This window comes from Harpia harpyja, chromosome Z, assembly GCF_026419915.1.
Source record: "Harpia harpyja isolate bHarHar1 chromosome Z, bHarHar1 primary haplotype, whole genome shotgun sequence".
Taxonomy (NCBI): domain Eukaryota; kingdom Metazoa; phylum Chordata; class Aves; order Accipitriformes; family Accipitridae; genus Harpia; species Harpia harpyja.
In genome coordinates this window covers 30769704-30782252 of record NC_068969.1, presented here as the reverse complement: position 1 = coordinate 30782252, position 12549 = coordinate 30769704, and the positions used below count along the sequence as shown (strand labels likewise).

At 38.5% G+C, this 12549-nt stretch overlaps 1 protein-coding gene across 3 annotated transcripts in view; it reads left to right on the top strand.

The window, feature by feature from the left end:
* ADGRV1 (adhesion G protein-coupled receptor V1) overlaps positions 1–12549 on the top strand; it is a 295859-nt gene that overhangs the window by 93813 nt on the left and 189497 nt on the right. For all 3 annotated transcript variants that reach the window (XM_052777368.1, XM_052777366.1, XM_052777369.1), the window contains 10 exons: positions 3315–3570; positions 5251–5459; positions 6193–6366; positions 6782–6964; positions 7727–7906; positions 8540–8704; positions 10068–10185; positions 10754–10877; positions 12048–12186; positions 12325–12510. In XM_052777368.1, coding sequence (XP_052633328.1) covers positions 3315–3570; positions 5251–5459; positions 6193–6366; positions 6782–6964; positions 7727–7906; positions 8540–8704; positions 10068–10185; positions 10754–10877; positions 12048–12186; positions 12325–12510 — 1734 coding nt within the window. The remainder of the gene's footprint in view (positions 1–3314; positions 3571–5250; positions 5460–6192; positions 6367–6781; positions 6965–7726; positions 7907–8539; positions 8705–10067; positions 10186–10753; positions 10878–12047; positions 12187–12324; positions 12511–12549) is intronic.

The window sequence follows — 12549 nt, the reverse complement described above, 5'->3', positions numbered from 1 at the left end:
AGGTCCCTTACAACCTCAACCATTGTGTGATTCTGTGATAATGAAGATGTATGATCACTTTGAAACAGCTGAGCTGTTTTGCCTGAAGTTGGAGTGTAGTTGTCATAAAGAGGTCTCAGGTTGAATGCCTGTTTATAAAGCAGCTATAGGTAGCTTGATTATACCAAACTAATTTGCACAGAATCATAGACTCATTTTCAATTGCGAATTTGGTCTCTCTGGTTATTATGCTTCTGATTGAGAATTATTTCTTGTTTTGTGGCCTGTGTTTCAAATTATTTTACCACATTGCATTTTTCTCAAAGCATTTCTTTATGTCACCTGTCTCTCTGGGTCTCATATTTTTTTCTGTACACTTCTTTTATATATATATATGCAGCCTGAGGAACAAACAGGAGCAACTGGAGGTCCATGCCCAGTCAGAAAGTTATGATATCATACGAATAACTGAAACATAGTGGGACAACTCATATGACTAGAGGATTGTGGTGGATGGCTATAGACTGTTTCCTAAAGGCAGGCAGGGAAGAAGAGGAGGAGCAGGAGTCATGCTCTATGTTAAGAAGAACCTAGAAAGTGTTGAAATCAACTATGGTGATTGTGGAAGCTCTATTGAATGCCTCTGGGTCAAGATCAGAGGGGTCATCTCCAAGGGGGATCTAACAGTAGGCATTTGCTACTGACATCCAAACCAAGAAAATAAGGCCAATGAAGCAATATTTGAGTCACTTAAGCAAGCTTCATGTCAACAGAACCTGGTTCTTATGGGTGACTTCAACTACCCAGACATTTGTTGGAAGGACAATACAGCAGCTCACATGTCATCCATCAAGTTCCTGGAATGTGTAGAGGACTGCTTCCTCATACAAATGTTAGATGTGCCAACCAGGAATGAGGCACTGCTGGACTTGCTACTCACAAACCAAGAAACCCTGCTTTGTAATACATTTCTTGGTTAGTGATAGCCTTGGCTGCAGTGATCACTATATTGTGGAGTTTGGGGTCCTGCTGAGCATGCTGAAGGTTAGTCCTAAGACAAAGGTTTCAGAGTTTAGAAGAGCAAACTTAGCTCGGTCAGAGCTCAGTTGGGAGGGATTCCGTGGGAAGCTTCCATGGACAATAAAGGAGCTAGTGAGTGCTGGGAGTTTTTCAAGAACGCTCGACTGGAACCAGAAAAACTGTTCATCCCCTTTAAAGGTAAGGGAAGTAGGTGGAGCAAAAGACCCCCTTGGCTTAACTGTGAGCTTCTGAGTCTGCTCAAAACCAAAAGAGAAGTGACCCAGAGATGGAAAAGCAGACAAATACCCAGTGAGAACAAGGGCATTGCCAGGGTGTGCAGAGATGTAGTTAAAAAAGCAGAAGCTCAGCTCAAATCGAAATTGGCCAGAGATACCAAAAACCACAAGAAAGGATTCTTCAGGTATGTAAACAACAAGCAGAAACAGAAGGAAAATATTAGCCTGCTGTTAAACAGGAGAGGTGAATTAGTCACCAACAGCACTGAAAAGGCAGAGGTTCTCAACACTTTCTTCACCTCTGTCTTTAACAGCACTGTTGGGCCCCAGGCCTTGGGAACAAAAATCCAGGTTTATGCAAATACAGATGCCGCGTTGGTGAAGGAAGAGTTGGTATGTGAACTACTACAGGAGCCTGACACCTACAAATCGAGGGGCCCTGACATTATCCACCCGAGGGTGTTGAGAGAGCTGGCTGGCATTGTTGCGAGGCTGCTCTCCATAATCTTTGAGAAGTTGTGGAGGTTGGGGAATGTCCCAGAAGACTGGAAGGCTAATGTCACCCCTACCTACAAGAAGGGCTTAAAAGAGGATCCAGGAGGCTATAGGCCCATCAGTCTTGCTTCAGTCCCTGCAAAAGTTATGGAATGGATCTTCCTGGGGGCTATCACAAATGAAAAGAAGCACATGATTCGGAAAAGCCAGCACAGATTCACCAAAGGCAAATTGTGCTTGACAAATCTGATCGCCTTCTATGACAAAGTAACCTGCTCAGTTGATGTGGGGCAAGCGGTGGACATTGTCTACTGGGATTTCTCCAAGGCTTTCAGTACAGTTTCCCACAGCCTCCTCCTGCAGAAACTGATGTGTTATGGTCTAGAAAACGGGTCCATGTGGTGGGTGGGGAACTGGCTGACAGCCCACACCCAAAAGGTGGTGGTAAGTAGTTCCTTTTCAAAATGATCCCCCCAGGAATCAATATTGGACCCAATGCTCTTTAGTGTCTTCATAAGTGGTCTGAGTGATGGGATCAAGTGTAGCCTGATGAAGTTTGCTGATGATACCAAACTGAGTGGGACAGTGGACACTTTGGAAGGGAGAGCCACCCTGCAGGATAGGCTGGAAGAGTGGGCTAACAAGAACCTTAGGAATTTCAACAAGGACAAGTGTAAGGTCTTGCACCTGGAAAAACATAATGCAGGAGTGCAGAACAGGCTGGGAGCTACCTGGCTGGGGAGCAGCTCTGTGGAAAGGGACCTGGGGGTCCTGGTGGACAGCAAGCTCAGTATGAGTGAACAGCGTGCTGCTGCGGCAAAGCAAGCCAACAGGATGCTGGGTTGCATCAACAAGGACATCACCAGCAGAGAGAAAGAAGTCATTATCCCACTCTACTCAGCGCTTGTCAGGCCACACCTGCAATACTGTGTTCATTTTGGTCCATGCTATGCAAAAAGGATGTGGACAGGCTGGAGAGGGTCCAGAGAAGGGCCACAAAGATGAGCAAAGGACTGGGAAGCCTGCCATATGTGGAAAGGCTGAGAACTGGATTTTGTTCAGTCTCTTAAGAAAAGAAGGCTCAAGGGAGACCTTATTGTCATGTTCCAATATTTAAAGGGTGGCTACAAAGAAGACGGATTTTTACAAGGAGTCACATGGAAAAGACAAGGGGTCATGGGTACAAGTTACTGCTGGGGAGATTCTGATTGCACACAAAAGGAAAATTTTTCACAATGAGAACAATCAGCCATTGGAGTAATCTCCCCAGGGAAGTGGTGGATTCCCCAACATCAGACACTTTTAAGAGTCAGCTGGACAGGTTGCTGGGCCATCTTGTCTAGACCCTGCTTTTGCCAAGAAAGGTTGGACCAGATGATCCTTGAGGTCCCTTCCAACCTGGTATTCTATGACTCTATGATTGATTCTATGATTCTGTGATATGTACATGTATATGAATATGTGTGTATATATGTGTGTGTATATGTATTTTTTTTAATTGATAGAGTTTTACAGAATAAAACAGTTGGTATAACAGCACTGAGAAGAAATTTAACTTTTTTTTCCCTCCCTCTAAAACTTTAGATTACATTTTCAGAAGGACAGGCCCTGTCCACAATCACCCTGACAATTCTTGCAGACAGTGTTGCAGAGCTTTCAGAGACCGTGGAAATCACGCTTACCCATGTTACCACTGTGAGTGTTGAGGATACCACAAAAGGAGCTGTCATCGATGCCAAAAGAGCAAGAGCTGTACTCACCATTTTACCCAGTGACTCTCCACATGGTGTGATTGGGTGGCATATGGAGTCTCTCTTTGTTAAAGTCACAGAGCCAGAAGGTAAGTCTGTTTCTTAATTCTTAGGGAAAAAATAAATGTTTTTTCAAAATCACCATTGTTGAAGCTGTAACATTGGTGTTTTTTTATATATATATAAAAATATATATTTCATATATATATCTCAGCATTTTTCTATTAAAAAATCATAGCAGAAATATCCTTCACAATATGTAATTATGCTATTTCATACATACATTTTATGCTGTATTTCACATTGCATATATCAACATTATCCAGTCATTTTTGTTTAGGGGCTAAGCTATTAAAATCTTGGCATCTTGTGTTGCAAATCACCAATATGTAAAATACTTCTGTTGAGATAAAAAGCCCAACTTGCCCATTTAATGGGATTAATATATTGTTTAAAATAACTTACATAGAAAGACTTTCCTCAGGAATTGGGTCAAAAAGTAAAGCTTTTTGTTCAGTGGGATAGGGGAAGGAAGGAAGCAGAGCAAGAGTGAATTCCATTTCAAGGAAACTGAATTGGGGTTTTTCTGCTTGCCAGCTGCGTGTTTGAATGGTTTTCCTTCCAGGCACCAATTGAAATTGTAAAGGATCTGCCAGGCAGTTGGCCAGAGGCGGGCTGCCACAGTGCTCAGGCTCCTGAGCTAGGCAGCTGATTGCTCTGGCATCCTCTACAGCCTGGTGGTTTTCCAGCAGCTGCCTGATGGGCTATTCATACTTCAAAAGCCCAATTGAGATTTCCTGGCAATTTAACATTCCATCCATATTAACAAATAAAATTTATGAAAAATACATTTTCCATCAGAATATTGTTGCAGATAAAACCTCCTCACCCATTCTATCTTGAAGTGAATTAGTGTTGCCCCTTTTTTAGCACCTGAAGGTACTGTGAAGGGATTCTGTTGGTTACTTACATATACACACACACGCATTATAAATGTTTATGCTTTGAAGTTAGGATTCAAGGCATGTTCTTAGGTTTCATTTCTTGCACAGTTTCTATTCCAATCTTTAAATGTTGTATTTTTCATAAATTATATACAGGTGCTAACTGTGAAGTGGTATCTAGTTAATACAAGTAACAGAAACTAGTCTGAAGTACAAAGCCTGTTGCCTTTTATCTGTTTCTATTTTCCAGTCATAATTCCAGCACATTTAGCCAAATGCTGTGTTTGGTGGTTTATTGGACAAAATTGCAAATCTGCTTTCCCAAAAGGGATCTGAGCCTGACAGATAGAAGTGTATCTCATTTTCTTCAACATTTGAGTTAAGGAAATGTAAAATTTACAGCCAGAGTGACTGCCTCCAATGCTGCTTTCTGTATTGGAATCAGTAGTGATCTCCTGGGCATGTAAAGGCCAGGCAAAATGGTGAGATGGGAGTTTTGAAGGAAAACTGAATAAAAATGTCAATGTTGATGTAACAGTTTATGTAGTAAACATTTAAAACTGTAAATATTCCATTCTTTATTCGTCCTCTAGATCCAGTTTTAAAATGCTTTCCAGATGTACACACTTTGTGTTGTGTGTGTTTGTACCACTTGTATGTGCTTATTTGCCTGAGTCATTGAATTATCCAAGTATTGTTGTGTGGCTAAGCAGAATTGTAGCGGGCTCTAGCAAGCAGCTCCAGTACAATTAGGTGCACTGAAAGTCAAGCAGGGCAAGGGTTAAAACAATCATGTCTTGATTTTTTTTCCCCTCCTTGTTATAGGGCAAGTGAATTCAACTACTCTTACTTTACAAATTGTTCGAGAACAAGGGTTTGTTGGAGAGATTGTGATTCAGCTGAGTGCCGTGCCTAACTTTGAACTCCCCCTCTCCAAACAAGCAACAGAGAATGAGGATTATATTCTGGAAAAGACGACAATCATTATGGCAGAGAATGCAACAATAACTTCTGTCGTAGTCACAATTTTGCCTGTGAGTAGTCTAACAACAACTTTAGCTAATAATATCTTTTAAGGAAAGGGAAAATGGTACTGTTTCTATACCAGAAGTAGGATTTAGCATCCTAGAAATGGCTAAGGTGGGATTCTTGCCTCATCAGATGGTTGTATATCAGTAGGAATTGCAGCCATCTCTTTCAAAAAAATTTGAGTACTCATCACTGGGAATGAACCAAATTATTTGTTTTGTTGTAGTCCCAAAATTAACGTATAATAATGACAAATGAAAAAATTATAAATGTCTTAGGTGCTTGCTGGCTTTTCAACTTGTTGCAGGTTTTTACAGAGGATTTATTTTACTTCACATGCCTCTTAAGAGATTTTTCTGTAGTTCAGGAAATGTTAATTTTTCACCAAAAAAATGTATATTATTTAAATATATTCAGAATGGAGGTATTGCTTTTCAAGTTCTGGCTTAGTTTCTGAAATCTAGCCACCCTTCTTATAGATAGGAGAAACAAGTGACAGCCAGCAATATTTTCCACCATTGTTACAGATCTGGAATCTGACTGCCAACTTCAGTTTCTAAAGCTCAGCAAAGGTAGTCTTTTTCACCTTTCATATGGTGTGAAGCAAGGGATTGGTTATATGGTCCCAAATGCTGAGAATTTTTGAACAGTAAGCAACCTACAAGTAGTCAGCTTCCTGCATGTATTATAACTTAGAGTGTTTTATTGAAAAAGTGACATTTAAAAATATTTTTGCAGGACAATGTTCCAGAGTTACAGGAAGGATTTATAATCAATATTACTGATGTGCAACTGGTCGATTCTCCTACTGGAGGTCAGCCAAGTGTGAAGAGGCTTGGGTTAGAAATAGCTGAAATAACAATTGAAGAAAATGATGATGCCAGAGGAGTATTTAGTTTCAACGTTACAAAGGTAAGTATATCTGAATGAAAAATATTTAAAGCAGCATTCCAGCCAGAGAGTCTGTGTTTCCAGACCAGTTTTTGTAGTGTTCTAATAGGGTTTATGACACTGAATTGTTCTGGATAAAAAGGCCAGATACCGGACAAACAATTCCTTCTTAAAAGGTTCTTCACAATTAATATATGAAATTTATCAGGGAGCTGGCAGTGCTGAAACTGGTGTCATAGAATATTCTGAAAGGGACCTCAGGAGGTCACCTAATCCAGACTTCTGTTCAGAGCAAGATCAATGCTAAATTCAGACCAATTTACAAGTGCTTATGTATTTCTTAATTTATTTTTACCTGCAAGTCAATATGCAAGGCGGGGGGCGGGGCGGGGGGGAGGTTGTTGTGACACTCACCAGTTTCTTGTTGAATTTACAGGATATAACTGGAGCTGTTGCTGGTTATGAGGTAGCACCACCACAGAATATACTGAAACTTCCAGTTGTTCGCCAGGCTGGGAGGTTTGGATCAGCAACTCTGTATTGGGAAGCCATTCATTCAACTGCTAGCTTTGAAGACTTCACACCATCATTTGGAAACCTTACATTTGTCGATGGGCAGGTATGCGCTTGCTGAAAGTTTAGCCGTCTCTGGGTCACCAGCTTAAGAGTTTCTCATGTTTTCTTCCAGCAGAATTTGCATCTTTTTACTGAAAACATTTTATTTATAGCCATATGTATGTGAATGATGCTCCCGATTTCAGTTCTTTAACATGGAAAAGCAGAATGTTCATAAGCATTGACCAAATAGTGTTGTATGCCTTTGGTACCTCCACAGGTGAAGACATAATTTCTAATAATGAAGCCTGTTACACTGAAAATTTGTAACATAAACTTTCTTCTCTATAAATTCTCAGAATAAGCCTGTATATTTTCTTAGCTGTGTTCTACTTGTAGTTTTAAATTTCATGCTGCCCCTGACAATACTTAGTGTACAGAAGGGGTTTTGATTTCAAGTGAACAGAACTGGTCTTTGGCAAATAGAAGGCAAATGGCAAAAGGTCTTTGGCAAATATACTTTGTGAGCAGAATTTTGGCGCAAGTATGATATTGTCTACCTGCACTTTCTACTGAGTACCAAAGCAGAACAGTCTGCTGTTTTTAACATACAAGATTTACAATGATGGATTTAAAAACCATTCTTGAAATTTTGTTATTTCATTATAAATATACACGTATGATAAGAAATAAGCACAACAGAACAATGTGTGTTTATCTATTATTAGATAAAATGTACCTATTTTAAATTTCAGGTTTTTTCAAGCAATTCACAAAATATTATAAATGAAACTTTGTTGCTCTTTTTTTTTAACAATTTCTGCAGGCTACAGGAGAAATAGAAATTACAATCATAGATGACAGTGAAGTTGAATTCCTTGAGATATTCAAGATTGCCCTGGTGAGGGTAACAGGTGGTGCAAGACTTGGGGATGACACCCTGGTAACTGTTGTTATTCCACCAAATGATTCCCCTGTTGGAGTATTTGGGTTTGAAGAAAAGAATGTGAGTTTGATTTGGATTGCACTCTTTTCTATTAAAGCTGGATAGTGGGTTTGTGTCACTAACACATAGCCGATTTTGGTAAGCCTTCATTGCAGTGGAAGACATGACTCCATTGAAAGGCATATTAGTGCTTGTCTTGATCTAGCTGTGTAGGATGGTAACAATAATGAAAGTGCTGCTGCATAGCTGTAGATTTCTGCATGACTGAATCAATTTAATTCAGTATACTAACAATTCAGGACGTCTCAGGTAGGATTTTTGGTATCTGTTGAATATTAAAATAGTTTTGTAATACTCTGTATTACTGAAAGTAAATTTTGGAAAGAAATTATGAAACATATCTCATCTTAGTCCTTGCCAGTGAATGATTCTTCTGCTCTCCATTTTGCTGCTGCTGTGCCTGCTTGTGACTCATTGTCTGTAATTGTTTTGAATCATAAGGCATACAAAAATAACACGAGTGACTAATCTTTGCTAGCAGAATTCAACACATTTCTTACATCTGTTATCTTCCTGTTGATGTTCACTCTTGTCCTTATTTTACGTTGTCATTGATAATGTTTTTTGTTGTTTATCTCAAGTCAGAATCAATGCCTTTTGCTACAGCCTTTCCTACTTCTCTTTCTTCATCAGGTAACAGTGAAGGAACCTCAGACATCTGATGACTCTGCTGCAGTTGTATTGCTCACTGTAAGTCGAAGTGAAGGAGGACGAGGAGCTGTTAAAGTGCTATGGATTCTTGAGGAAGCAGCCAGATATGATCTGACCCCTCTGAATGGTACCCTTCACTTTAATGAGGTATTTCTGATATTGAACTAAATTATTTACTATTGGATTTATAAATACTTTCTTCTTCTTATGTGTGTTTGCATGGTTGTTATGTGTTTATAGAAGTAGGGGCTTCCTAAGTATTATAACACTAGAAAAAGGCCAGTTTGAACTGGTGAGGTTAACAGTATGCAGTGTTTTTTCAAACAGAAAAGGAGAGCTGACATGCTCCTTTTAAGGCAGCATAATGTAATCATCAGGAAGATAGACTCTTCACATCTGAATTGTTTTTACAATTAAGAAAGAGGAACAAAAATGTACTGAATATGAAGAATGATTACAGAAACATTTATTCCATTGCAGTATCAGACGACTGAAAAAGAAAATTGATATTGAAAGGGTGAGAAGGTTAAATGAATGCTCAAAATTTGCAGGTTTTAAAAAATAAATAATAAAACACCCTGGTGACTTTCAAACTGGACAGTGTTATTTGATTTCTGTTTTATAGCAAGTTAAAACTCTGAATTAGGAGCTGCAATATTGGATATCATCAAGCTCTTGTTGTTATCTTAATATTGTTCTTTTTCAGTCTACTCAAAATATTTAATGAAGAAAAGTGTTTTAACATAAAGTATAATCTATCCTGTCTGTACAAGGCTATTTTGCATTAAATAAATAGGCATACCATTTGGGTTTTTTTTTACTTTTAATCAGCTGGAAAATAGCTTTTTTGGTAAGACCACCAGTATTTGGCAAAGTTTTGCTATCTTTTTGCTATCCTTTGTCTACTGATAGGCCTGAACATTGTTTTTTATTCCTCAAATTCTTATGTATGCATACGTGTAAGAATGCAAGTATGTATGCACGGTGTACTGAAGTTATACGATATGTACCTACTTTTTTTCCTATATTCTTCTTTTAAGCATTTGCTACTGCCCACTGACAAAAATGTGGATTAGACGGGAATTTGCTATGACCTAATATAGCTAATCTTAATAATATTAATCCTTAGAATGTATGTATTCTATTGAATATACACTTTCTGATGGAAAAGATTTTGTATAGAAAGTTTCCTCTAAGTTGAAAACTTCTATGTGAATACAATTTCAAAATTATTTCAATCATTCAGTCGAAAATAGCCAGGGTATTTTTGGGGTGGCACACAATGTTTGAGAGAGGATTTTTCCTATTTATTAATCTGTAAGAAAACATTTCAGTCAGATCAGAAATGTCATATTTAAAAAATATTACAGAATATATCAAGCATATGCATGCTTAATACTTGATTTGTTAAAAAAACTTTTTTATAATACCATATTTTGTTTAGTTTCACTTAATGCGTATATATATATCTCTCTCTCTCTATCTGTCTTCTGGTCTTTACATGATGCAGACTGAATCCCAGAAGCTGATTGTTTTACATGCGGTACAAGATGGTCTACTGGAGGGGAATGAAACCTTTACCATTCAGCTAGTCTCTACTGGTGATGCAGAGATATCCCCTTTAAATGGTAAAGAATTAATTCATTGCAGTCTATTTTGAGACATTTCATATAAGAATTCTAGTAAGTCTGTTCGTATTGTTTTAGTCTGCAGTGCTTATATATTTTGTGTGCAGCTAGTTGGTAGCTGTTTTAACTGTCAGTCTTTTTCCCTAAGTTGTTTCCTTGTCTGAAGAAATCAAGGAGAATTTTAGATCATAATTTTTCATTCTAAATTAATTGTTGGTGTAGACTTTTGTGTTCAGATAGTTAACATTGTCCATAAAGAATTCTTTAACAAAAAGAAACAAAAAACAAAACCAGCTTCAGACCTGTAAGAATCATAGAATAATTTCATTTGTAAGGGACCATCCAGGGGGGACATCTAGTTGAAAACCTTGCTCAAGGAACAGGAGACTTCACAATTAAATCAGGTTGCTGAGTGCCTTGTCCACTCAAATACTGAATATCTCCAAGGATGGGAATTCCATGGGCTCTCTGGGAAGGCAGTGCTTAACCACTCATGTCACAAAATTTACAAAAGTTACCTCATTAGTTACGTTTTCATTTACCATGAGAAGCTTTGTTCTGTTCATAGGTGTGGCAACCATCATTATTGTGGGTGATGAAGGAGCTTCTGGGGTAGTTGGGATAGCCCATTCATCCAAGCATGTTCTGATTGGAGAACCTTCAGGAAATTATAATGGAACTGCTCTTATTAGGTGGGTACATCACTCATTTTTCCGAAGGAAGGGCAACAGCTCAGTTTCAAAAGCTGTGAGACTCCACATTTGGCAAGAATTTCTTGAATGCTGCATTTCATTATCAGTTCTAAAATCAGAACTATTTTTAAAATTAGATGCTTGTTTTTAAAGAAGGGCAGAAGATACTATGTATGTGTCTTTTCAGTATTACTGGGGAGCTCTAAATATTCCTCTCAGTCCTCCAGTTTTTTACACCATTGATGCATTAAAGGGAAGAGGATTGTAATCAAGGGAAAGGGGGAAGGGAATCAATGACATTTGAAGATGCTTTTTGCTTTTCAGGATTCGGTTCAGGATTGGTGCCTGAACTGTATTTCAGTATATTGCCGTGATGGCTAGCAGAACCAAAGGGGCAACTGGTTTTTTAGTTGAAACAAGATGAAATTATTTCACTGCATTCAGTCAACTGAAAACAAGATGAAGAAATGGAGGTTACCATACCTTCTAAGGGTATTGTAAAAAACAATGATAACGCTTTCCCTTGGTGAACCAGGAAATATAAGCAACAGAACAGCTTCTCATGCTGCCCTGAGAAGCCCAAAAGACAAAGTGACGCTTCGTGCAGCAGTAGTTGATCATGTAGTAGATCATGTTAGGTATAGACAAATTTTTGCCATGAGTTAGTTCACCAAGACTGATTTCATGAGTAGGATTAGGCTCTAGGTTTTTAGACAAGCAGCAGACAGAACATTTCTCAAGCAACCTTATAGTAGTATTCTAGTGTTCTTCTGCCTTAAAAACCAAATTGCCTCTGGGCATTATCCTTAAGTCCCATTTCCCTTCTGTTTTTCATGTCTATCTCCTGAAAAGCAGAATGGAACCAAGAGTGCCTAGTTTTCAGCCCCCACCTTTGGGCTATTTGTGCAAAAAAACTTTAAAGCTCGCTCTGTAAAAATACAGATCAAGATGCCTCCCAACACAGGGAAATTAAACAGAACCGCAGAAATGTTATTGCCCTGAAGAGGAAATTGTAAAGATCTTAATAGTGACTTACTACATTAAAACTCAAGCTTCACAGTGCTGATAACATCTTTCATGCACAACAATATGGTATACTGTCTGTCTCTGGATTGGATATCAAATATTAAAGGTAGAAAATGAAATCTGTGTTTGTGTTCTTACCTGCAGCTTGATACGTGGCCCAGGGATTTTTGGTGAGATCACAATATATTGGAATATAACACCTCCTCATCATACAGAATTTATTGAGACATCGGGGACCTTGACAATGCGAGATAGGCAGTCTGCAGCAGTTGTTCTAATACAGGTATATGAGAGATTTAACACCAGTAGCTATTACAAGTACTTCCTTTTATTTAGCTGGTGTCTTGGTTAGAAACTAGTTATACCTCTCTCCCTGGAAATGGTTTAACTCCTTTTAGCTTTCATTGATTCTTCTCCATAGGCTGTAGATGACAACCAACCTGAGGAGAAGCATTACTACCAGTTTCAACTAACTGGAGTCAGTGATGGAGGAATCATAAATGAATCTACCAGCACAGCAAATATTACCATGGCTGCCAGTGATTTTCCATATGGAGAGTTTACATTTTCACGTGAACTATTGCAAACAACAGAAGAAGAAAAATGGGTATTAGATTAAAATTGCTTCTTATGTAAAATAGTGATA